We start from the raw sequence: 27286 nt of genomic DNA, 5'->3' as shown, positions 1-27286 counted from the left end.
GCTGTGGCAAGTCTTCAGTTTTGTTACAGATTTCTTTTCAGGCTTGGTCTTGGTCTTTAAAAATTTAACTAATGGAACAGTATTTATTCACTCTCTACAATACAGTGATGGGTTCAAACATACCTGCAAAATTTCTTTTTTTTTTTTACAATAAATAAACTTCCATTAAAAAATATTTTTCCAGTGAATGTTTTCATTTTAAAACATCCAAAAAGGGGCTCCTGGGTGGCTCAGTCAGTTAAGTGTCTGCCTTTGGCTCAGGTCATGCTCGAGCCCTGCGTTGGGCTCCCTGCTCAGCAGGAAGTCTGCTTCTCCCTCTCCCTCTGCCTCTGCCCTTCCCCACCTTCATCCCCACTTGTGCTCTCTCTCTCAAATAAATAAATAAAATCTTGAAAAAAAATCCAAAAATATAGACATAACAGGAGTCCCCGCTTCGCTCTCTCCACTTACTATTCTACCCTGCCAAGCCTATTCTGTTCCTCTTGGGCAAAAAAAAATGTATAGAGTAGTAAAACTTATAGGTTTGTAGGCTTCCAGATTTCCTTCTCCTGCATTTATAGACATAAACGAACAGGTATATTTTCATTAGTCATTTTTTTCCCCTTCAGCTTTTAATTTTGAAAGGTTGAAACTACAAAGCTCCAAGAACGCCGCATTGGTAGCCATGAGTCTACATTTTGTGCATTTTCTTGATCTTTTAGAACTGCAGACATCGTAAAACTGAGTCCTAAATATTTCAGCATGTGTAGCCTAAGAATATATTTCTGTGTAACCACAACAGAAGTATCTTCAGAAATTTAACAGACACATCATTTTTTATGGAGTCCATATTAAAATTTTTTCGACTGTCCCAATTATGACCTTTGTAGTTTAAAAAAAAAAAGAAAAAGAAATTACCTCCAGGATTCAACCAAAGAACACATATTGCATTTACCTCTCAGACTCTTCAGTCTCTTTTAATCTGTAACAGTCCTCCTGTTCCCCCCACCCCCTCCATCTACCAAATTTTGGTCTTAAGAATCCAAGCCAGTTGTCTTATAGAATGTCCCGAAGTCTGGATTTGATTGTTTCTTCACGATTAGAGTCAGGTTAAACTCTTGGCAAGAACACCACATAGGTGGTGCTCTGTTTATATAATACATTTTACTCCTTTATCTGTTGCTTATCTATAGCCATTATTTTCTTCCAATTTGTATTTTAATTTTATTTAAAAATGATTTTTAAAAGTTTTTCCTTCATTGCTTTTACTTCTAAGCTACATCTCATCTAAAACTGATTCTACAATATAAACATGAGCCTGTCTCTCTACCCTCTGTGTTCTTGTAATTTCTTCTTTAACCTGAACAGTTTAAGAAGATTAGGAATATAGTCCATTTCCTTGGCACTCAATTTGATTTCCTCACAACCCAGTATGCTCTAATTTCATTTGGCTTCTTTCCAATTAAAGTTAAGGGAAAAATAATAAAAAAACATTTAATTTTGAATAGCTACTTCTTCATAATCGTCAACTAAGTGAAATTGAGCCAAGCATCTCAAAGTGGCTTTGTGAAGAGTTAACTACATCTGAAAACAAAGGATTTAAGTTAGCTATAGCAACCTTTTGTTCCTCCCTTTGAGGACAGCATGTAATCAGAGGCAATTACTTTGCAAAATGTTTGGGTGGAACGAGTCTGTATAACTCTGCTGGGTGTGTATTAGTCACTTTGACCAGAATACAAAAAACAGTCCTTTACCTCAATGTGAGGACTGTACCTAAACAATTGTAAAATAATAGTGGGCAAAAAAGCCAGAACTTCAGGGATGCTTGGGTGGCTCAGCTGGTTAAGTGTCTGACTCTTGATTTCAGCTCAGATCATGATCGCAGGGTCGTGGGATCGAGTCCCACTGTTGGGCTCTGCACTGGGTGTGGAGCCTGTTTAAGATTCTCTCTCTTCCTCTGCCCCTCCCCCGGCCCTCTCCCTTTCAAAAAACAAAACAAAACAAAACAAAGCCAGAACTTGAGAATTTGTATGATTCCATTCAGGTACAGTTCAAAAATGAAGCAATGTGTTGTTTAAGGAAACATATATGGTAAACTCTGAAGAAGAACAATGATTAAATGTGAAACTCAGGACACTGACAGGTGTGGGTATGGTGAGGAAGGAAGGAAGGTGATACTATCTTATGGCACTTATGACACTCACTTAAACCACAAATGTACTCTTCTATACCTCTGGTTTGATTATAAAGAACTACAACTGTAAGAATAAAGAAGAGCTTCTCTGAATTATGCAATGTCACTGGATAATTTATACATAGTAAAAGGACTCCATTTTTTAGTGGATTACCTTTCCTCAGTATGGTAAACCACTTAATTTCACTGCAAATACATGACTTAGAAATAAAATTCTTCTCAAGGGGATTTTATTAATGCAACACGGAAAATTTTTTCCTTTCAAAAACTGTATCACTAGCATATAAAAACAAAACAGCATGCAGAAGATTTGTAGGAAGCCTCCACATTTGGAGAAAAGTGCACCGAGAGGCTTCTTCTAATAACATGCAACACAACAAAGTGGACTACAGTGAGCATAGTAACTATTATTCCTCGTCACTGTTGAGGAAAACCACTCCGTCCGAGACTGAGGTGGACAGAACTTTCGATGATGGTCCCAATTTTTCACATTTTACAGATTATGAACTGAGGCTCCAAAGCAATAATTTTCAACTATTTTCTGAACAAGAAAGCCAGGCTTGGGAAGGTTTTGATGCCAAGATATATAGCGTTCATGTGCACTTTTGACCTTTTGATGGAAAAATAGCATTCAAAAAAAGAACCTCTAAATATGGAAGTTATTCCAAGGCCTTCCCTGGAATGCTCTTACTAAATAAAAATAATTCTACCACAACACTCACACAAGGAATAGATGTAAGAACTTCGCATTAGAATATGGAAAAAATCCAAATTGCTGCACTCCATTAGGACCACTTTCTTTACAACCGTGAAGAGGCAACTGAAACTCTGCTAGGAGTCAGAGGAGGAATACTCACATGCTTTCTTTCTGTAGCTTTTAGAGACTTGGCAGCATAGTAAAAAAGCTGTGTCCCACACAAAGCTGCCCAATACTTTGTCCACGACGCTACCTGGAAAGACAAACACAGGAACATACATACCACCACCCGCTTCTCAGTTTCCTTACTCAGTGCCAAGGACCTTCAGCTCCACTCCAGCCACCTGAGCCTAATCCTAGAGTTGAATCACTTCTGAAATCTTTATCTCCCACATTCCTGTCACTTCCACTGAATATGCTTGACTATACTTTCATTCAGTAACTATTGGTTTCAGCAAAACCATAGCACTTCTTAACACTATCTAGCATTGCCGCTGCCTCCCCACCCCGTACCCTCCCTCTCCCTTCTTCGTATTTAGCCAATACCACACAGTCCAGCACTACATCCATTCCCTTCCAAATACCTGACTCTCACTGTCCCTCTCTCCTGATATAACCCTAGCCCTGTTTAAATCTAACCATCTGATCACTGGGCACATAATAATCAAATATTGCTGGAGAAATCACACAATTGTACCAACTGATAAAATGAGAACGAGCAACCTCATACAGCAATTAGTAGTACTTCACTTTTACCCCATCAAGTCATTATACTCTTTCTCTCTGGAGACAACCATTTCATTCCTTTTCTTAAAAATCCCAGTACTCCATCCTCTTACAGTAGCACTGCGCACTTCCCAGAGAAAAATAGGTGAAATCTCGTGAGGACTTCCTCACCTTCCCAGACCAATTCCATCCAACGATCTGTTTGTAGACCCACCTACTTAGCCTTTCTTCCTGCTGCAACAGAAGCGTCGACACTGCTCCTATCACAGGAGAAACTCTACCCTCCTTTCTTGCTCTAGATTCCTACTATCTCTCACTCCCTCAAGAAATCTCCTTTTGTAATTTACTCCTCTCTCCACTGTTTTGATTTCTCTCCCTCTCCCATCATTACAAAAATGAGGCTTCACAGCACTCTCATCTTTGAAAATCCCTCCACTGCCCCATCAGAGAGCACCCAATTTCTCTGCTCCTGTTTACAGTGTAACTTCTTGCAAGGGGCCTCTAATCCCTGACTCTACTTCTCTCTTGCCCATCTTCTCCTCAACTTACTTTCAGTCAGGCTGCTGCTGTCAAGGTCACTGATCACGGACGTATCTCAAAGCCTCTGTTCTTACCACGGTCAACCTCTTAGCAACATCCAACACAGCTGGCCACTCCTTCCTTCTTGAAATACTTTAACCTCTGCACTTCTCTGGTAACAGTTCCTTCGTTTTCCTCTCTGCTTCTCATAGCAGGCCTTGGTGTGCTGCAGAGTTCCATCCTCGGCCCTCTTCTCTTCCCCGGCTCTACTTTCCTCACGGACGATCTGTCTCACCCGGCCCCACACTTCAACTACCATCTGCATGCTAGTAACACCCAATCTCCGTCGCTGGCTGCCACCTCTCTGCCGAACTTCTGAACTGTACTTTTTAGAGCCGGACTGACATCTCCACTTCTATGCCTAAAACGCCTATTAAAGTGAACTTAGCCAAGACTTACCAGCCCTTTCTTGGAAAAACTTTCCCTGTTTTGGTAAACGTTCCCAACATTCATCCAGCTCAGCCCCCAACCCAGGAACCACCGTCATTTCCACGCTTTCTCATACACGGCACCTAATACGTCATCAACAACCCTGTTCTCTGACTTTGCCTCCTCCTCCTGCCGAGCCTCAGCTCTACAGGCCTTCTCGCCGCCTGAACTCTAAGCCTCACGTGCTAGCTCGCCTGCCGCGTTCAGATGGCAGCTCGGATGCCTCGCTGTGCAGAGACCTCTCCTCATCCTCTCACCTGCCATCCCGTGACCTCACTTCAAGGGCTTACTTTCTATTTGTCTCGCTGGAACGTCATCTGCACAAGGCAGGCACTTTGCCTCATCTTGTCTGCTGCTCTGCTTCTAGCATCTGGCGCACGATAGTGGTAACGCCTCAACTGACACGCTACTCCTCGTTCTTACTAGCTGGCCTTCTCGACTCTGGTTTACTGTAACGTAAGCAGCAAAATCAGGCTGCTTAGATGTAAACCATTTTTACATTTTAAGAAGCTCTCGTATCTTCAGAAGTGTTGAGTTTGGATACACATTGAGGTTTTTATTCCAAACTAGATAAATTATACTATTATTTGAGAAAAGAAAAAAAAAAGTCTTCTTTCTTTAGCAGCCAAACCGCTTGCTGCTCCTGGGGAAGAAGAAACTTCTATGTCATGTACAGAAGGTTTCGTGCCACTAAACTTTTGTCATTTAAAAAAATATAACAATGGTTTGGAGGACATTTACTATCTGCGTTTTATTTCATGAAGGAAAATGAAACTGCACTACAGGGATTTAAATAAACAACTCAGGACTGACAAAAACAAAATCGGTTGCATTCCACTTTTTAGGGTTGTTGCTCTCTATTATTTTTACTAAACTTATGACTAAACTATTTCATAACAGCATATGCTTTCAGCGTTCTCCGAGAAACGGTCCTGTGTAACAGCTACATTAGGGGACAGACAGCCGCAAAGGAGCACCTGGATGGACACGCCGTCAACGGATGATCCGCCTCGAGTCTAAACTAAGAACCGCGGGGAGGCAGACGTGCATCTTCCGTTATTTCAAGTGTATTACACATCTGGTTTTATTTCATTGTTCTCATATTTTTAGGGTCCTACGTGTTTGCTTATTTTCAGAGGTATGTTAAAATATAATACAGTAAGAGCTTACTGTCGGCTTTTTGCCTTCTTTTAACAACGTTTTTCTCCTGAGAACACCTTGAATAGTTACAGCTCCCGGATATAAATGTACTGCCAAGTCTTCTGATTCTGCAGAACTATAACGGAATGAAGAGAAGAGCACGTAAGACCTTCTGTGTAGGGTAGTTACAAAGCAGGTACTTCAATGAAATGTCATTACTCTTAACTTCAAAACTGTTACATACTCAGCATTAGAAGACACTGACAGTTATGAAGACTTACTGATCTGAAATTTATAAGCTGTCACAAAAGTTTAATCAGGAAGTTATTAAAGTCAGATGGTTAAAAAACGCACACTTTATTACATATTTGAACAAGTATAATTTAGAAAGAATAGAGTAATTCACTTCAGTGAAGACTAAATTAAGGATTTAAGACTTTTTCTTCTTCTTAACATGCCACATTTGCATCACTGTTGTAAACGTTTTTCCCCATTAGAAACTTTAAGTCCTGGTAGGAAAGGTGAGGATTCTTTTTGTTAGAAAGTATTTAAGCATATAAAACTCAAAATAAAAAGAGCAGAAGCTCAAAAAAGGAAGAAAATAAAAAGAAAACCCATGCTTAATTTAGTTCTAAAATAGGTGAGAAGTAATATAGGCAATAACAACATGTTTAAAAAACTAGCGTACTGTAATAAATTGTGGTAACATTTAAATGCTGTCAGTGCGTAAGGGTTTGATTATAGCCTAACAGCTCTCTAAGGAAGGAATAACTCCAAAACTCAAGGTTTCCTTTTCACATATCTTCAGAAAACCACCAGAAAGTAACCAAACATTTAAGAATCTTTCCCCAACTGACTTAGAGTCCTATATTTAAAACAACAATAACTTGTACGAATCCATTAAAACATAGAGACTAATAAAAATCCGTCATTCTCTGGAGATCTGACATGATCTGCAGAACTCCTGCAAGAGGGAAGAAAACTGAAGTTTGCCAGTTTATCCCTTTATGATTATTTAGGTGTCTTCAAAGTGACTTAAAAACCTAGAGGCCACTAGAAATTTCATGCTATTGCTATTATATTCAGGGAGGTATACACAAAGAGATTAGACACCAAATTGATAAAAAGTTTACTTCTGAAGTTGGCTACTGTATTTGTTGTATTATGAAGTGGCTGATTACCCATTACCAGTAACCTCCAGCCCCACATCAATCTAACATTCTCATTTCCTTCCGTAGCTAATATGGTGCAGAAAGAGACCTGCTTTAACTAATAAACCACTGAACAAAAATGAGTTTAAAAGCACAAATATTATTTACTGAAATAGACTTGTCTAAATTCAGGGACTGCAGTTTATATGAGAAATTCTTAACAAAGATAAACTGAATGGAGACTTACTAGCAAAGTAAATGCTGTGACAGTAGCCTTTGAAAAACAGATTTCTGTACTGCTTATCCAAGAACTAGCCACCTTAAAGAGACCTGTGCAGTTACAAGGCCACCAAGTTGGAATTATTTTGCAATCAGCTCAGTGGATCAGAAAGAGAAGTTCAAATTTATCTCTAGATTAAATCTTGGAAAGAAAGCTTTTGTGGATATTTTTTTAGTTTTTAAACCAATTAGTTGAGAAAGAACAGAGATACTGTGACATCACACCCATTTAGCCAATCACCAACACCAGAGGGGAGTTCTGTGACCCCTGAATGCAGGGGTATTGTACCTGCTGGCCTTCATGTGGCTTCGATAGCCATTTCGTGCCACTCGTGTCACCGGGCCGAGAGAATGGTATAATCTGTTCCTGTTGGATTCCATTATAAATCGTATATATTACACACGCTTTTATTCACACAATCAATACCTAGAACAATATGATAATTTCTTCCTGCAATACAGCTTTCTAAATCCTACAAAAGGATAGTATGTGGTTGCTCCTCTTTTTTTAAAGCATGCAGCACAGATTTATAAAAAGATGTTTTCTTCTACTATTGACTCTAGAAATACAGGTGTTAGTATATACCGTACATTTTATATACATTTGCTTTCACAATCTGCTGAAATAATTAAAGAGTTATTTATAACTAGTACTATCAAAACCTGGAAAATACTTCAAAAATCCTTTTGTTTCTATTCCAGTTCTTGGATTTCAGTTTAAAAATGGTATCTGGATTTATATAAATAACTCATTTTTATTATATGTCCCTATGAAGACACCTAAAAGCAATGTGGGCTGTAAACGTAAAATTAATGTGGCCTAAACGCCTACATCTTCCTCTCTATCCTTTACATTAAATCCAAGAAAACTAATAAAAGAGACAAGCTGAGTAATAAGGGCATTATTTTATTTCCACATCAACTGAAATAAATGATAAAGCCAATAAATGATAACAATGGTCTGAGATAATATTTATCCAAAATGGCATGTGATACTTAACAAAGGAAATACACACACACACACACACACACACACACACACACACGCACAGAAACACCAACACTTCTTTGCCTGGGAAAAGCCAAAGGTAGCACTGTTGATAAATGTTATTTAAAGTAAAAAGCATTATTTTAGCAACTTAAGCAGCAACATATTTGATGTCTCTGGAGGAAATAAGAACAGAGAGTGATATGTTTAACATTCAGAGAACTATTTTCAAATTCACTATCTACAAGCAGTATTTTAAAAATCCTAGTTCTTTATTTACATTTTATTATTCCATGTCTGAATCTTGTTGGGAAGCATTAATTTGCTCTCAAAATATTCCAAGAGCCACAGATTTAAACTTGGCACAAGTACAGATTTTTTTTAGCTGCAAATGTTTGCAAAGCAAAACACTTGTCGTAAAAGAAATATATTGTTTTGAGATGTGAGGGTAACACATATACTGAAGAAATCCTGTCTTCAAAAGTAACCTGCAGGGATGAGGACAGATTACTGAACACAATTCCATCCTGGTTACTCACTTATAACTCATGCAAACTGAGAAACAATTTTTTTCATCAATGTTTTTAATCTAAAGATTACAATACACTCTATAATCAACATATGATGCTCTTTCTGGAGGGAAAGAACTAGAATCACTTGTACAGATAGTATGCAAGAGGCAACTTGTGTTTTTCTTGTTTCAGGCAAACCCTAATAAAGAGACTGAATGTAAATGTTGGAAGAGAAATAGTATGCAACTTGTTTTAGTTGTTAAGGCCCCCCGAAAACAAAGAATAAGACTTGGGAACACTGATAACGAGAGCAGAAAGGCGCAAGACTTTGAATGCTGGGTTTACAAATAAAATCTTAATCACATAACGCAGAGAAATCTTCATGAAGTTTCATTAAGAACAAGAATATAATATTCCAATTAAACAGCATGAAATTAACCAATTCCAATATCATTTGCATATAGTTAATAAAATTGTTTCCTACTAAAAAAGTGACTGGTATGGAGTTAGGGAAATATTTTCAACTCCATCAATTTTAATATGGCACTGAAAAGTCAACCTAAATGACACTCTGTGGCTTAGAAACTTACGTTGCTCAGTTTATATACAAAAGGGAGCAATTATTTTGGCAAGGGTCAAGCATCCTGTAAATATGAAAATGGAAGAACTGAAATGGTCAAAGACAATATAAAAGTCTTAATGGATGTTTAGTAAATAAATTATTTGCATTGTTTGGTTACATTTTTAAAGAGATCTTACATTCGAAGATCAATGCAGCATGGTATTTGCTGTAGGCAGATGACAACTTCTGAAGTTTAATAATAAAGAAAGGAGAAGGGAGCATGACTTAAAGAATTTCAGTATAAATCTGTGCACTCTGTATAAACTCTGAGTTAATGTCAATTTAAATTCAAACGTCAAGCTGCTTTACTTATAATTTAAAATTTACTGAGTCAGTTTGCCCTTGACAAGGTAGCAGAGAATGAAGTAGACCATGCTACTAAATGCCTTAAAACTACTTAAATGAACTAGAATTTAAGGAAACAATTTTAAACACGTAAGTAGGCAAGTTGACTACGACTTTTATATTTTATAATTTATAATTTTAAAGGTACTAAAATTCAAATATGTGTCAAGTCACCAAATAAACATATATTTTTTGGCTAAGACTTAAGTATCAACTTCTAATTTCTGCCGCCAGTTGGAAGCTTATACGTAGACCCTTACAGATCTATAACAAATATTATCTGTTAACATGCATATGATCACTACCTTTTAAGGAAGACAAACTAAGCTTGAAGCTGTTCAAATGAACAATTCTTCTTACCTTTCAAAAGCAGGCCATGAGGTCTCTTCACTTAGTTCAGAACCATCACTGCTACCTAAAATCAAAAGTTATTCTGTTTTTTAAACATCAGAATTACAGTTTAAATTTCATATTTTAAAAATAAATTCTTTAATTGTACTTATAAAATGACAGTCATGTTATTTGTGGGTCAACATCCACATATTAACTCTTCATTCTAGTATTAATGCTGCTAGGCTCATACTGCAATATGCTGGAATCTCGTTGACAAGACTACCCAAAATAACAAAATAGCATAAAACATTTTTGTAGGGTTACTTATAGCTCAGATTCATTATGTTAATAAACAATTTTCTACCATCAGAGAATGTACATAAACACAAAATTTTTCAAAATTTCAAAATTTTGTCAAAACTTAAGACCAATATAATTGTGAAATTCTTAGAGATTCGTGCTATACTTCTTTCCTTTTTATTCCTTTCAAAACCTTTTATTACCCTAAGGATAAAAAGCTTAATGAAATTTAATTTTTGCCTTCAGAGGCAAGGTAGAAGAGGATGGAATCCCTAAATTGAAAAAAGAAATGGTGCTGTAACAATCTAAAAACTTTCTCTTTAGCTAGAATAGCAGTTAAAATATAAAGTTTTAAGTTAGCTAAAGAAAAAGCTGAGGGGAATAAATCTGGAGAGTCCAAATCAGCTTACACTGATTTAAAAGTTATTTTAAAGATAATTCTGGCTCTCAACAAAACTGATGATTACTCTGTCCCTTATATACCAGGTTGAACTATGAGACTTTCACACCAGTGTTCCTTAAGAGACACAAACTCCAATGCTAAAAGGTCACATTGTATGTGATTAATTAATACCTTGTCTATCTATTTAGAGTGGCCCTCACTATATATGCTAGCCTTGGAAGAACCGAAGAACAGTAACTGAAGAACTGTGTGGTTCAGATAAGAAACTGAAGTATTCTGTTGGTGGTGGTAGGGTCTTGGAGATTATCTTTTGATTTGTAGCATTATGTGGTAAAGACCGAAAATTCAACCATAATTAGTATGATTTATTTGTAGAAAATATAAGTTTTTCTAGAAGAATGAAACTCAGAGTGGATATGCTTCTCTTAGCTAGGCAAGACCACTTTAGGTTATCTAAGACGCCTGTACCACATTAGAAAATGTTAGAGGCCACTGTCCCAAGCACTGGTTAATTTCTCTGGAGTACCTTCCTCAAATCTCCATGGTATAGACTAATATTGTATATTAAAGTTACAGCTAAGGAAAAAACCCTTTTGTGATTATAAATTCTGTGTATGTAACATCTACCATTTATGGTTATAAATTTACTTTCTAGAATATGTAGCTTTAAAACAAAAACCATGCAAGGTAATGTCTATGTCTAACGTTCTAATTTGCAAACAAGGATGTAACAAGCTTTATTGTTTACGCACTTAACAGCCTTAGAATAAATAAAAAATAAATACAAAGGCAAAAATTAAAAGTCTCTTCCTTTTTTTTTTTTTTTTTTAGAGATTTTTTATTTTTAAGTAATCTCTACACCCAATGTGGGGCTCAAACTCACAACCACAAGATCAAGAGTTGCACATTCTACCAACCAAGTCAGCCAGGCGTCCCTAAAATTGTCTTTTCCTGTTCTAAAAGAAAGGCCTCCAAACTGAGCACTAACTGTAACTGAATGAAATAATGAGATAAGTAACTATCTTGTGATAACCAAAAGAACATCAGTGGAAAGTAAAAGCCACAGATAAACTAAAGAATTACCAATATAAAATTTATGATGGGGAAAAGTCAAATATTATATATACTTAACTGAGAGCTGTAATTTATTTATTTTTTTTATTTTATTTTTTATTTTATTTTATTTTTTTTTTTGTTTTTTTTTTTTTAAAGATTTTATTTATTTATTCGACAGAGATAGAGACAGCCAGCGAGAGAGGGAACACAAGCAGGGGGAGTGGGAGAGGAAGAAGCAGGCTCATAGCGGAAGAGCCTGATGTGGGGCTCGATCCCATAACGCCGGGATCACGCCCTGAGCCGAAGGCAGACGCTTAACCGTTGTGCCACCCAGGTGCCCCTGAGAGCTGTAATTTAAAAAATTATTATTTTTTGGTTTAAGTGGCATGCCAGATTTCATAGTGTAACAAATTTTTAATGGGAAAAAAGTTCTTTCTCTTTTGCAAAATTACTCTGTGTATTATTTTTCAGGTTGAGGTTGATATTTGCATAATGACAGCTTTAGCATTAATGAGGAGGTATTTGAGGTGGCCAACTTGTCTTCTATTTTGTGAATTTTGTCATCATTTAATCATTTGCATTTATCAAAAGGGAACTTTGGAATTAAAAAACTGCTCAATGTTGTTGGAAAGCTCTAAATCAATTTTGTTTACAAGGTCTGGAACTCTCAAGGGTTAAGGAATTCAATACATTTAAGAAAATGAACTCCTTCTTGGATTTCTTTCCATTACTATTCATCAATATTGAGATGATCCTATTAACAATAACAGGCTTGAGCAACCTGGCACTTAATCAGAGAGGAAGATATTTTCCTCCTTTATTCCTTTTTAAAAATAAAAAAATATTATAGGAAGGTTTTTCTAATAACCAAAAGAAATAATGCTCATCTAAAAGATTCAGAAACTAAAGAAGTTTAGGAAGTAAAAACAAATCTTCCTCACCACCTCACACCCCTTTCCAGTATGGTCCCGATTTTCTGGTCCCCTTCATCTCTTTTTCCCAGCCGCTCATTCTCCAATCCACTCCCATCAGGGCTCTGACTCCACTATTCTATGAAGCAACTCTCATCAGGATCACCGATGACTTCTATCTTGCCTAATGCACTGATCAATTCCCATTCTCATCTTTTCTTTTTCTTGCATTTGATAGTGATACATTAAATACTTCCCTCCTCCTGGAGATACTTCCTCTACTGGGCTTTTGTGATACCACACCCTGATTTTTATTCCTATTTCACCGATCCCTCCTTCATATTTCCTTTGATAGTTCATCTTTAAAAAAAAATACTAGGGGCACCTAGGTGGCGCAGTAGGGTAAGTAGCCAACTCTTGGTTTCAGCTCAGGTCGTGATCTCATGGTCATGAGATCGAGCCCGTGTGAGGCTCCGTGCTCAGCATGGAGTCTCCCTGAGATTCTCTCTCCTCCCTTTGCCCCTCCTGCTCGTGCTCTCTCTAAAATAAATAAATCTTTTAAAAAAAATTTTAAATAATTTAATCAGACCTCTAAATGTTAGCATGTCTTCTCTTATTTATTTACACTCTCTCCCTTGGTGACCAATCCCATGGGTTGAAATACTATGCTAACTATACTAACTCATATACTCAATATCTACAGACCTAACCTGAACCAACTGAGCTCGAGTCATATATTCAGTTACCTGACAACTCCATGTGGACCAAACATGTCCAAAACAGGGTTCCTAACTCCTCAAACCCAGTCATCCTTCACACACACCTCACCACCTACAAATGCTTGCTCTTCTGGTCTTCTCTTAATTTATGGTAATACATCATCTAACTAGCTGCTTAATCCAAAAACTTGGGAGTATACCAACTCTACCCCTTCCCTCATTCCTACAACCAAACTGTATGAAGTAACCAATTCAACCAGTCTACCTTCTTTTCCCACCATTTCTCAAATGCCTCCCCTTTTGGAGTCAAAAACATCCAGCAGTTTTTAAAGCACCATGATTTACTAACTTCAATAGCTACAAGTAAGATGATCCTATATCTAATTGCTATTTTGCTTTTATCAAGTTTTCTCTATGTATATTAGCATTAATGACTTTTTTCCCAGCTGAGTTTTATTAAAAATCTCATTTTTATAAATCAAATCCTTTCAGAGAAGTATTTCTCACCTATTGATATTCCACTAGAGAGAGTAGAACTTTCAGCTTGGCCTCGAGATGGTGCATGGGGCTCCATGACGCTATCATCTAACAGATGTCTTGGCCCTGCATTTGGGAACGTTGCACTCTTAAACTCTGCTGTGTTCATTTTATGAATGAAACTGGAAACAAAGAGAAATATTTTTCATATCTTTTATTATTGTTGGTAATTCAGGATATAAAAGATACTCTTACATAAAGATTCAAGATATAGAAGATTTATCTGCTATCCTGAACTGACTTCTGAACTCTTATACTAATAAACACGCAGATTTTACCATAAAAGCCTCAAATTAACAGTTTAGGGAAAATATTTTAGGAAACCAGGCCAAGCTGTATCTTCTGTAAGAGATAATATTTTAATTTCATCTTGAGTCTCAGGTTTATTAAGAAATTGTTTCGCATTCACTTTTGGAAAATAGCTATTAAATTTTCACAAAAATCATGGCAAAGATGAACTATGGGCCCCATTTTGAGTAAACAATCTTGCAAGGTAAGATGTTAAACAAAAAATCAGTTTCCTTTTTATTATATTTAGGAATAAAAGGAGTAATTTTTATAGACCTTTATTTATGGTGACTTATTTTGATTAAGACAAACAATGACTGTTTTGATCTAAAAGTTGTAATTTAAAAGGAAAGTGGGATATTGCTTTCCTGATTTTATTTATGATGACACTCTGTAATATAATTCATTTATATCCCCCGGATGTAGGCACTGTTGGGAGAAGCTTATTTCCAAATTAAGGTAAAGGAATAACTAAATGCTTCTAGGCAAACAAGGTATTTTACAGAATCAGGAAAAAACTACTGTTGTATGAACAAAAGTATGTTTAACTAATAAAATATATAGAGAATACATCCAACTGGCAACAACTTAAAAAGTTGAAAGAGAAAATGAAAAATGCTGACTTATAACCCAAGCTATGGCACTTCCTATGTCCATGTGGAATCAGGTTCCGAGGGGACGGCGGTGTCTGTGGTAGCAGGGCTCCTTCAGCTGCCATGCTCTTTCTTCCACTTTGTGGAGATGCTCCAACTTCAGGACCTAGGGGTTAAATGCAAAAGAGAGAGAGAAATTTTTAAATGGTTTCAAAAGATTGTTTTCTTTTTAATCCCTTGATAGAAAATATAAGACGTGGTTTAAATTTTAAGATAATAATATTGTTAATTCTATTTAATTCACTGAACATTAAAATAGAAGAGATGGGCTCAGGATATCACATCGCAGATAAAGCCTGGACCAATCACTCAGAAGAGTCCCAGTTCAGTGCTCATTTAATTTTACACATTGCTTCTCTCTCTTGGTTTCAGCTTCTTCTTGGAGAAAGAGCATGTAGGGCTGGTCAAGCATTCAAGATGGAATTTCAATCTATTTTGACACTGTTCAGACTTATGGGAGTTAAAAAACCAGAACTTGAAAAGTACATGGATTTGTAAAATATCACTTTAACAATGAAAACAAAAGCAAAATTAGGAGATTCAGACTGCCATGTTTTCCACTGCTTATACTACTCTCCCCCTAGATATCGTCATGGCTTGTCCCCTTGCTTCCTCCATATCCTATTGGATGGCCCTCCAAATACTTATAGGGTATGCATTATTATGAAGCTTAGTGCCAAAGTCTGCATCTGAAATTTTTTAAAAGGTACTTATTAATAATTTCTTAAATAATGAACAATTCTCTTCAATTTTATATTTTTAATTATGTGTGGTATACAGATATTATCCCCATCATAATGCAACAGGTAAATTATGGGACTGTGACTATTTTTTGTTATTTTCAGTGCTTGGCCCAGTTTATTAGAGTGAAATTTCTAAAACATTACTAAAACTGATTTCCATAATTATTCAAATTGTAAAATTTTCCACTCAGACCACAGAAAATTTTAATGTAATCAACCTTTATTGACCATGACAGTATATTCTTTTTTTCCTTTTTTTTTTTTTTTTTTTAAGATTTTATTTATTTTTTTGAGAGAGAGTGAGAAAGAGAGATCACAAGCAGGGGCAGGGGGTAGAGGGAGAAACAGACTCCCCACTAAGCAGGGAGCCTGATGCAGGGCTCTATCCCAGGACCCCGGGATCATGACCTGAGCCGAAGGCAGATGCTTAACAGACTTGAGCCACCCAGGTGCCCCCGGACAGTGTATTCTTAATTAAAAAAGAACAGATATTCAGATACTCATAAACACTCACCTATTTTTTTCCTGTTTGTTGTACCTATTTTCCTTGATTAGTTTGTTTGTACATTACTACAAACTCCAAGTAACAATTTAATTAAAAAACCCGAAGAGGTGATATATTTTAATACCAAAAATAAATGTTTGCATGTATTATAAAATGTGCTAAGTATTTATTCTTTCTTATTAGGTTATCTGATTTATTATTCAGTAATCAGAAAAAACTATGCACTAACCTACTAAATCTTCTCTCGAAGCAGCAGAGCGTGGTGTGCTTGTCCCTGGCTCTATCTTTAATGAAAGCCTGAATTTTAAAAAGAAACAAAACACAAAAAAATGATCAACATTTGACAATATTAAAATTATGTATTTCCTCAGAAAAAAATTAAACATTTTAATAAAATAATCTCAGCTATATATTTTTCTTCAAGAACAATAATAATAGTAAATCTCTTATCTCTTTCATATAAAGCATATTTTACGGTTATTCTAGGAAATATTAGGGAGGGAAAAAACATTAAAAAGTAATATTTAAAAACAGAAAAGTCTCCCCAAACTATCCAATGTTGCCAAATGGTTCAACACATTTAAAGACATTTGATGAATGACTAAAAAGTGATTTTAACTTGAGGTTATACTGATACCTGACATTTAAATTCAAGAATTTTCATGTATATTACTAAATGTATTACACAAATTACTTCTAGAATTTTTACTGGATGGACAAATGGCTTCTGCAGCACTGAAAATTTCCGAAACATCCCCAAAATAATTCAACTTCTTAAAGGACCTTCAATAATAAAAAAGTTGTTTGTGAAATTCTTGGTAAATCCCTAAGTCAAAGTTTATTAGCTGGTACTTATGTTCCATTTAGGATAATATATTCAGTTTTGAGTTCCACAGCAAAAAGAGAGTATGACTCCTATCAGAAGAAACTATTTCAGGAAATAGGATAATAAAGCAGTTGTAGAAAATACTTTGGTATAGTCCACAAAGCCTATTATTACTAAGTATTTGTCTACATATTAGTACTTTTTTAAAAAAGCATTCTACCAATTGGGAGTTTTTTAATGAAATTGCACAATACAAGTGCTATTCATCATGATAAATCTATTACAGGTTCTTAACTTATTATTTCCTTGATAACCTCACAGAGAAATATATATAATACAATTATATTCCAATTATTTGACAATATAAAATTCAGTACTGAACAGATGTATGATTAACCAGAACTCTCTGCTCTTTTTCTTTCTACAGAGCAGTTTACTTTAATTGTTTGGGCTACAGACTAAACTGAATTCACTCATTTGATAAGGAGTTACTGAACACGTGTTTTGTGCCGGGCACTGTGCTCTGCATTGGAATAAGACAGAGACTAAGGCAGACGTGGTCTCCCTACCCTTCTGAAGCTTACAGTTTAGTACGTGGAGGACACAGAAGTAAACAAAAGAACTCCAATTTCCTAACGCAGAACTGCAACAGAAGGGAAGCTACAGGTGAACCACACTGTCGTGAGCGGTATAAAAAGCAGAAGCATCTTAAAGCACAGCAGTGAAGTCAGAGGTCAGCTGCCTAGGACATCATCAAAACACCACACAGTAACAGTGATGCTGGGTCCCTGAGAAAAGGGATTACGCTCAGTATTAAAATGAAGAACTGTGACAAATTTTCATCCTGATTAAAAACCATACATACTGGTTGCCTATATAGAGGAAGTTGCCAAAAACAGAGGCCTTAGATAAACAAAAGGTGTCGTTTTTTTATTTTAATCTCGCTCGTCATGAAACCATTTGTTCTAATCGCTTTAACAGCTCTTATCTTAAAATGCTGGTTTTCAGCACAGTGAATTAGTAGGTTCATCCAACACAACTGCATCTTTAAAAAACTGTCTCCTTCAGTTGCCCACCTGATGCCCCCAATACCGCCAAGGGACTTAGTGTTCCCCCAAGCAAAACTGTTTCCCACCCGAATCCTTTCATCATTCCATCCCCTGGAGCCCTTTTCCTCCCTCTTTCTGTGGAGATATCTGTTAAGATTAATAAGCTTCAGGTTACACTGTTTCCTGAAGCTGTTCATGTTTCTTTTTTCCTCATTTTTCCCACTTAAAGCTGAGTAAACTGTCTCCCCCGGATCTACGTTCCCACAGCATCCTGGGCATAGCTCGTATATCGCAGTAATGCTTGAACTGCTTTGTCATCATCTGTTTTGTGGGTGTGTTTTGTATGAGACTTAAGGGCAAGAACAAGATTTTGTTTTTGTAATCCTGGCAACTGGCACGATAACTCACCTATGGCAAAAGCTTAATAACTATTTGTTAAAATGAATATAATGGGAAGGCTATTCTGGTTCTAGCTACTCATGAAAACAAAAATCAGTACAACAGCATCAGCTTTCCTGCAAAAACGAAGGTATCTTACATCAGTTTACAGACAGTTAAAACTACTTAATGGCTTAATTAGCTGCTATCTCATTTTAACAAAGTAAAAATTTGCTTAAATAAACACTTTTACTTTCACGACAGTCAATAAAAATTTACCATGCTCTATAACTATGCAACAGTTTCTTAGGCGTCACTCCTACTGAATAGTTTAACTTCTTTTAAATCCAACAAGTTAGAGCCAAATACAGAAATTTTTAACAATTAATGAATCATATTTTGAGTTTTAAGATAATCTTTTGTACCTCACTAGACAAAACATGAGAGTTTTGTGCTATGTCAGTGATTAGAGCGAAGATGGAAGACAGTGGTAAATGTAAAATACAGACCATCAAACTCAACAAGCTCATAACCTAGGGCAACAACAGATTTATGAAAACACTGCAGCCTTGAAAAGCTGATCCACTGCCCTCATATATTTTCAAATGAACTACTATGTAACAACCTCTTATAAAATAAAAATTGATACAGAACTATAAAGTGGCAATATTATGGTGTGGGGAAAAAGATGGCAATAAGGTTGTTTTTATTTTTAATGTTTTAAAAAGATTTTTATTTATTTGACAGAGAGAGGAGAGAGCGCACACAAGCAGGGAGAGGCCGAGGGAGAGGGAGAAGCAGACTCCCCGCTGAGCAAGGAGCCCCATGCAGGGCTCGATCCCAGGACCCTGGGATTATGACCTGAGCTGAAGGCAGACGTGTTAACTGACTGAGCCACCTAGGTGCCCCAATAACGGTGTTTTTAAACATTAATAAAATTTTAGATACATTTAAATATATATTATCTACAGCTTTAATCTTTGAAGAAAAGTTATTCGTAGTTATTTTCCAGAATTTCTAGCCTTTTGTTGGTATTAGCTTTATTCTTCAAAAACTATTGAAACTTAATGGAAGAAAGTTGATGATCACTATCATATAAGAAAATTTTTATATACTGTATTAATAATGAAAAATTACCTAGTCTCTCACTTTGATAAGTTTTTAAAGTAAGTATGTATAAGTATGACCTTTTATTGGAAAAAAATATTTGTGAAAGTACACAGTTAGATTTAAAAGCTTGGGAATAACTGGCATAATAAAGCTAAGCAAAAATTTTTTTATTTGAAATTAACAAATGAAGTCACAAGAAGCATCAGAAGCCTCAAGAGAAATAAGCTCTTTATCCTTCCAACTTTTGGGAAAAAACCCTGGCAGTTAAGATGTACAGTATACCACTGAAAATAAAAATGGTTAAAACTTAAAAATCCTTCCCACCTTGGGCAGAACTGTAGATGTTAAGAAGAAGGAAATGGCAGCTATATTTTAAAAGTGATTTTAAAAAATTTTTTTTAAATTTAAAGTGATTTTTAAAATCTTTAATAAAGGACTTGCTATCATAGAGAAAAGGGTAAGTGTGGTGCTGGACACACGTCTCTACCCCAGAGGTAAGAAGGTTCAATATTCTCTCAATCCATAAAAACAATTAAAAACAAATTCAAAGATGTGTCAAAAATTACCATTGCAAAAGGAGTAATTTTCCTATTTATAGGTGGTTTCATTAACTTCTCAATCTATTATAAGATAAATTTCCATAGAGATTCAATGCTTGAATATAAAGAAAAGAAGACATTTATACCGGAACTATCAAACATCAGCTCTCAACAACTTGAGAAAAGTGAAATACTTTTAAACAAAAGAACAGATGAAGTATTTGTATATTGTCTCAATCATTATCAAGTGATTAAACAGAAATACACAAAAAATAAAAAGAAATACATATCAATACTTTTACCACTGTAAACATATAATACCTGGATTAGGCATTTGCATGATACGATGTAAAATTCAGATGTTTAAACACATGGGGACGAAAGGGTAGAAGACAGGACAAAGTTAAACAAACCACTTTTCAAGATCCAACCTACTTGTAGTTATCATCTTCCACAAACTTCTGTAGTTCTTCTATATACTGAACAGAGTTCAGGTATTTTTGGACGTGAGGCAACATGGGAATATCTAGGCAAAATGTGGTAAATAATTATCTGACAAAGTAGATCTTAGCCAAAATTTTAAAAGTTCATCTGAGAAAAATATACTTAAAGAAAAATTAAGGCTGCATGGCACCAAAATTTAACTCTAGAAGGACATTATTGACGTAGATTTTATTTAATGTAAAAGTGATGGTAATTTAAAAAATTACAGTTGCATGCTGTTTGTAGAGATTAAAAAAAACAAAACAAAACACCAAACATACTCTGGTTTGTCTTTAGATCATATATAAAAAAAAAATCTAACAGCTCCATTTACAAAATCCTACATATTTGATAAATTTCCTCCCCCACATACACTTTTAGGAAGTTTTTAAGGTTTTCTTAAAAGTATACACACACATAAAATAGCTTTAAGACAAATCTATTTTAAATAAATTGGATAATGTAAACTCAGTTTAATATTTTAAAAGTATATACCAATAAGGGTCTCCTTATTCCCTATCAAACTGAAAGCATTCCAACATTATAAAACATTAAAAAAAAATACAACTCTTTTTCTTATCATCTGGGCATGTGTAAGCACTTTCTACAAATGTGTTTTCATAAAATACCTCTTGAACAAAAAACTGGTTATTTATTCAATAATGAACTCAAGAAAGCTAGTCAGTTGTTACAAGGATCATAGGTCTTAGCTCCTTCCCTAACTGAAAAATATAAGAACTATTTACATAATAGATCAGGGATATCAAATGAGATGAAGATAACAGAAAATAATTTTATAAATTATGTTAGCAAAGTTGCTACAAAAGAGCAAAAGATAAAACGGAAAAATTTAAATATGACATACTTTAATTCCTTAAAAGCAAGATCTCAAACAGGATGCTAAATATTAAACAATTCATTATTTTCCTTTATAATAGGATGATGTTCCCTGCTGTGCGAAAAATGGCCATCAATTCAGGTAAATGAATCAACAGCATCACAGCACAATGGTGTAGTATTACCCCCCAGAAACGTACCATATTCACAGGACTGCTGTAAATCAGAAATTATTCGAAGGATGTTATTCATCAAATTTGATCTCTGCTCATTTTCTAGAATGCTGCCAGTTGATGGGTATGCTGAATCAATGTACGTTAAATCTGACAAATAGATACCTGAAACAAAATGAGATGAGTGTTTTCTTATTTGTAGTTTAGAAGAGTATGATAAAATGAAGAAGAGGAAAAAAAAAGCTAGTTTATAGCTATATTTTAATATATGCTGTATTTAGGATTTATTGTTATTTAATATACCACAGCCTTATTAAATCATAATCACTGAGGCCTAGAATTCCATGGATTTGGGGTCAGACATGTAAATAATGTTTTGTAAATGTTCTCTTATGATGCCATTTTGTTTGTTTGTTTTTAAGATTTTATTTATTTATCTGACAGAGGCAGCCAGCGAGAGAGGAAACACAAGCAGGGGGAGTGGGAGAGGAAGAAGCAGGCTTCCAGCAGAGCAGGCAGCCTGATGGGGGGCTCGATCCCAGGACCCTGGGATCACGCCCTGAGCAGAAGGCAGATGCTTAATGGCTGAGCCACCCAGGCGCCCCGCCATTTTGTTTTTATTTACATTTTAAAGTTTACTTATTTATGATCTCTACACCCAATGTGGGGCCTCAAACGCACGGCCCCGAGATCAAGAGTCACGTGCTCTACCGATTGAGCCAGCCAGGCGGCCCTATTAGCTTTGTAACAGTTCACATGGCATTAGACATGAGGTGTTTGTATATTGCCCTGTTCTGAAGATGGACAGTTGGATTTCTGAAACAGAGCATGTGAGTACAAACTGAAGTTAACTCTTCCCCCCACCGCGACCCCGCTTCTCTGCACCAACAAAAATAACCTCCAAAATAACTTGGACCTACCAGTTCCAGATATGCAAGGTCACACATGTAAAGTGTGTAAGACTACAGTTAAAGAGAAAAATACACTTTCCTACATTTTACCTCATTACCCCACGTTCATGAACTCTCAGAAAAAACACAACCGATGTATCACATACACTGCCTTCCACAAAAGCCCTATTTTTTTTTTCTCATGCCATTTCTTTCATCTTGACTGTTTCTGAGACTCATCTGTCCATCTCAGCTATATTTTATATCCAGGTCGGTGTCAACTGTTCTTTAGTTTTCTCACAGATTCCAAGAAAGGAATTTAGAAACTGTCTAGTGTAACCCCCTCTTTTTAGAGTTGAAGAATCTGAGGTCCACAGATATTAATGCCACGTGAACTGTCAATAACAGAGTATATACCTGTACTCTAGATTCTCTACTACACGCTGTTATCAATTCACACAGTATCTATAATACCATTCACTTGGTAACTGTTACGACTTTATAATCTGTTTAAACTCTCATATTTATATCTTATCTGTTCATGACTATAAACTCATTTAAGGCAGTTGCTCTACCTTGCACTCTAAGAAAATGAAAATCTTCTGCAGTGTTTTGACAACAGGTGCTTAAAACAACCTAAAAGGTTGCCATGGCAATCCTTTTACTCATCCTAATCGTTCCTTTTCCATTCAGGAAATCTTAATGGTATTCTTTAGGCCATCCATAAGTACTTCCTTTTCTTTAGAGACTCTCAACTTCTTTTTTTTTATTATAATAATATTTTTTTATTATATTATGTTAGTCATCATACAGTACATCCCTGGTTTTTGACGTAAAGTTCCATGATTCATTAGTTGCGTATAACACCCAGTGCACCATGCAATACGTGCCCTCCTTACTACCCATCACCAGCCTATCCCATTCCCCCACTCCCCCTCCCCTCTGAAGCCCTCAGCTTGTTTCTCAGAGTCCATAGTCTCTCAACTTCTTTTTTAAAATGACTTCAAATGAATCTTTAGCTTAGCTGCTTTTCCTTCAATCTCAGAGGAAGAAGAATCCTCTTCTCCTTTCCAAATATACACTGTGACTTTGAATGTAATTACTACAGCCTCCTTTAGAACACCTGCTGTTGCCTCCACTGTCACTCACCCGCCACGGGATCCTCTCCTGGAGCCAATGCATACACTTACACCTTCCTTCTTGAAGAAACAAAATCGAGGTAACCCTTTGTTCAAATCTGATCTCTCCTCCAGATAGGAACCCTGCCCTTCTCCCTATAACCAACACCTTGAAAGAGAAACAGGGAGGAGTCCAGGACCTTCACTTATTTTATCCTTCACCTCTTTTTAATGAAAATATTTGACACATATAAAAGTTTACATGTATCAGGAAAAATTACAATGGACTCTAAAATAGGCAAAAAAAAAGATCACCAGGTGTCCTATTCCAGTATATCTTTCTGGACTTTTTGAGCTATTTGGCAACTCTAAGTTTTTGAAAACTAGTAATAATACAAATTCCTGTCCATAAAAATGTCAGTGGCTTATGTCCAATAAAATGTAACTGATTAATGCTCTATGGATATTGACCCGTTTTGCAATTATATGTAAATTCATTTTAGCATTCTTTAGTGCCTATCTGGTATGTGTGGTACTTTGAATTCCCTCCTGAAATGGTTGCAATGTCTTCCTGATTCCCTTATAAATTTAGTGATTTAAATAAAACCCTGACATGTTTTCATTTTGTATCTGTGTAAGAATCATGATTTTATCATTTAAAAAAGTATACTCTAACCCATGTAATATTGGTGGTTATCAAACAATATCATAAATACTTGTGAATGACCACGCAGGTTAAGAAATACTGTTCGTTCCCTGTATCATATCCCTGCCTGCCTCCAGTCCAGAGAAACTAATCACTATTCCAAAACTTAAGATTATTCCCTTTTTTCCCCCCAAGACATATGTCTGTATTGCTGCACAATATATTTGTTTTTGCTTATTTCTGAGCTTTAAAAAATCATATTTTATACATGTGTGATTAAATTCAATCATAACATTGGTAAACACAGGTACAGTACTTTACAGGTGTTTGTTAAATTTTTAAAAACATGGCTCTCTGTGATTGCTGTCTCTCACTATTTTGTTTCCAGCAGTTATTTGTGTTCTTAAATGCAGATGTGATTCCTCAGATTAAGAATAAATTAACGTAGACTTTTAAAGTTATTTCTTCCCTCCCTCCACGTTGCTACTGACATTCTTATTTATTATATTTCCTGGGACACATGTACAAGAATTTCCCTAGGATATCTATCTATCTACCTATTTATCTATCATATTATATATATGGCATTTATTAATGTTTAATTTTACATTGTTTTTTAAAGCTTTATCAATTCATATGGCCACTGATAGTATGTAAGTTTCCACTGATCCACACTTGTGCTAACACTTGGTTTTACCAGTCTTCTTGTCTTTTGCCAATCTTGTGGGTATAAAATAGTATCTCATTGTGTTTTAATTTTCATTTCCTTGATTGGTAATGAGGTTATGCATTTATATTTCTATGAAATGTCTTTTAACCATTTTTTCCTCTGGGTTGTCTTCTTCTTATTGATTTCTAAGTTCTTAATATACTGCAGAAACCAATCCACATGGCAGTTTAATTTTACCCACTTTTCAACCCACTATATAGTCTGAAATCTGGGGCGCCTGGGTGGCTCAGTCTGTTGGGCGCCTGCCTTCAGCTCAGGTCATGATCCCCAGGTCCTGGGATCGAGTGCCACATCTCCCACACTGGGCTCCCTGCTTAGCAGCGAGTCTGCTTCTGCTTCTCTCCCTCCCTACGCCCTCCCCTCCTGCTCCTGCACTCTCTAATAGATGAATAAAAATCTCTTAAAAAAAGTATAGTCTGAAATCTGTATCTCGCTGCTGAAACTTATTCCAGCAAAGGTATAAGGGACCTACTCATTCTTCAATCTTTAAACATCTCTCTTGGTCTCCTCCAGCTGCATATCAGTGTCTCTGCAGTATTTTTATCATTCCCTTTGTTCCTTGACGCTCTATTGGCTTGAGCCTTCCTAGCTTCCCTCCTATACCCCCTCCACTCTGCTTTTTCCTCATGTCTCCTAGAAGGTGGTGTTTCCCATGGTTCTGTCATTAATCTCACTCTGCATGTACTTTTCTGGAATATCTTACTTCTTTTTTTTTTTTTAAAGATTTTTATTTATTTATGTGACAGAGAGAGACAGCCAGCGAGAGAGGGAACACAAGCAGGGGGAGCGGGAGAGGAAGAAGCAGGCTTCCAGCAGAGGAGCCTGATGTGGGGCTCAATCCCACAACTCCGGGATCACGCCCTGAGCCAAAGGCAGATGCTTAACGACTGAGCCACCCAGGCGCCCCTGGAATATCTTATTTCTGTAGCCTCAACCATCACCTAATTACTGATGACTTTCCAAATCTCTCTTTAGAACTGAAATGCCAAACTAATCATTATTTGTCTCGAAACACCTGACATCCCAACTTCTTACCTTGGTTAGTGATATTACTAATAATTAAAGTTAGAAAGTTCAAAACCACTCAAGTGAAAAAGCTCAGGAGAAACTATCTCGTATTTTTTCCCAGATTAAGCTATTAGTGAATACAACAAGATCACTAAATGATCAAGTAATGTATTAGACAACATATACCAGAGGCTAAAAGCTGGCATTCCATCTGTCCCAATGTTTTTAAAACTAGAAAATATCATAGGAAAAATCTAAGTGACTCTCTCTTCCTAAAAAATGGGGAGATCTGGCAACAACAAGGTACAGCTGAGATGGGAGCAGATCCCACTGCTTAAGGATGCCAGTTTGTCCTAACTCCTATTTTCCTTTGTTATCTTACTTCTGGTTTATTTCACTTATTACATTACCTGCCTGATTCTTGTGAGCATTTGTCCTTGCAGACCCTTGAGTTTGTAACCCTGGTATACCTATGTATATCACAGAATTTAAAGAAACGATTCTGCGAAAGAGGTAGAAACGGGGCTGACTTTAAATAAAGAACGTGGATCGGCAAAGGGATAATGGTAGAACCTATCAGAAAGAAAAAATAGTTCAAGCTAAGGCAACAAGGAGGGGAAAGCACATGGTGTATATAGAAATTAGAAGCCCCCCCAAGTTTTATCTAGAAGCAGCAATCAGTAATTATAGGATCCAAGGAGAGACAGTGTGGCATAATGCTTTGGAATTAGATTCAAACCCCAGTTCTACTACTTCGTAGCGAAGTACCAAATCAGTAAAGATGCCTAAATTTTTGTTTCATTAGCTATTGAGTTACTTAATCAACATTTCTGGGTTTAATGAAATATAATAGCACAGTTAGTACTGAACAGTTACTAATTCTCCCTCTAGACTTTTCCAAATCCGCATAGCCAGCGGGGAGTCAGAACTCTCTTTTTTCAGGCCAGGGTTATGTTTGCTTTTAAATCTCAAAACATCAACTACTAAGAATAACCTTATTCAGACAAGAGGGGTCATGTTTTTAGAATAGGAGGAAGTGACATTATATAACATCAGAATTTTTTGAAGTATTACATTTCTGAATTTTATATATAGATATCCACTTATGTTTAGTGATTACATATATGAACAGTTTTATCTTAAGAGACATTACACAGTAAAATATATCACAACAACATCGGTTTCGTCTATGTTTAAAACTTTCTGAAATGGCAACTTAGTAAAATGTTTAAAAATTCTTCTAGCTACAAAGAGTATTACATTATTTAGGTGGCTGCCTCCTGACAAAGTCTAACTCTTGTTCTCTGTAACAAAAAAACAAACTTATCAGCCTGTTACTATTTCTGAGAAGTTGAGTACTATTTTTTCAGTATTCAAGTTAAAAGATCTCTGGCCAGCAGACTAAAATGT

General features: G+C 36.0%; 1 protein-coding gene across 3 annotated transcripts in view; it reads right to left on the bottom strand.

Moving 5' to 3' along the window:
- Nucleotides 1–27286, bottom strand: part of RALGPS2 (Ral GEF with PH domain and SH3 binding motif 2) — a 165445-nt gene that overhangs the window by 14770 nt on the left and 123389 nt on the right. For 2 of the 3 annotated variants that reach the window (XM_026509278.4, XM_057314892.1), the window contains exons 9-17: nt 21512–21649; nt 20427–20517; nt 16319–16386; nt 14812–14947; nt 13871–14022; nt 10002–10056; nt 7464–7541; nt 5775–5880; nt 3031–3123 (exon numbers count right to left, since the gene is read on the bottom strand). In XM_026509278.4, coding sequence (XP_026365063.1) covers nt 3031–3123; nt 5775–5880; nt 7464–7541; nt 10002–10056; nt 13871–14022; nt 14812–14947; nt 16319–16386; nt 20427–20517; nt 21512–21649 — 917 coding nt within the window. The remainder of the gene's footprint in view (nt 1–3030; nt 3124–5774; nt 5881–7463; nt 7542–10001; nt 10057–13870; nt 14023–14811; nt 14948–16318; nt 16387–20426; nt 20518–21511; nt 21650–27286) is intronic. The other variant, XM_026509279.4, reaches the window with a different exon arrangement.

Source organism: Ursus arctos, unplaced genomic scaffold, assembly GCF_023065955.2.
Source record: "Ursus arctos isolate Adak ecotype North America unplaced genomic scaffold, UrsArc2.0 scaffold_2, whole genome shotgun sequence".
NCBI classification, from domain to species: Eukaryota; Metazoa; Chordata; class Mammalia; order Carnivora; family Ursidae; genus Ursus; species Ursus arctos.
The sequence above is the reverse complement of the archived record's forward strand: the minus strand, read 5'-3'. Positions and strand labels throughout refer to the sequence as shown.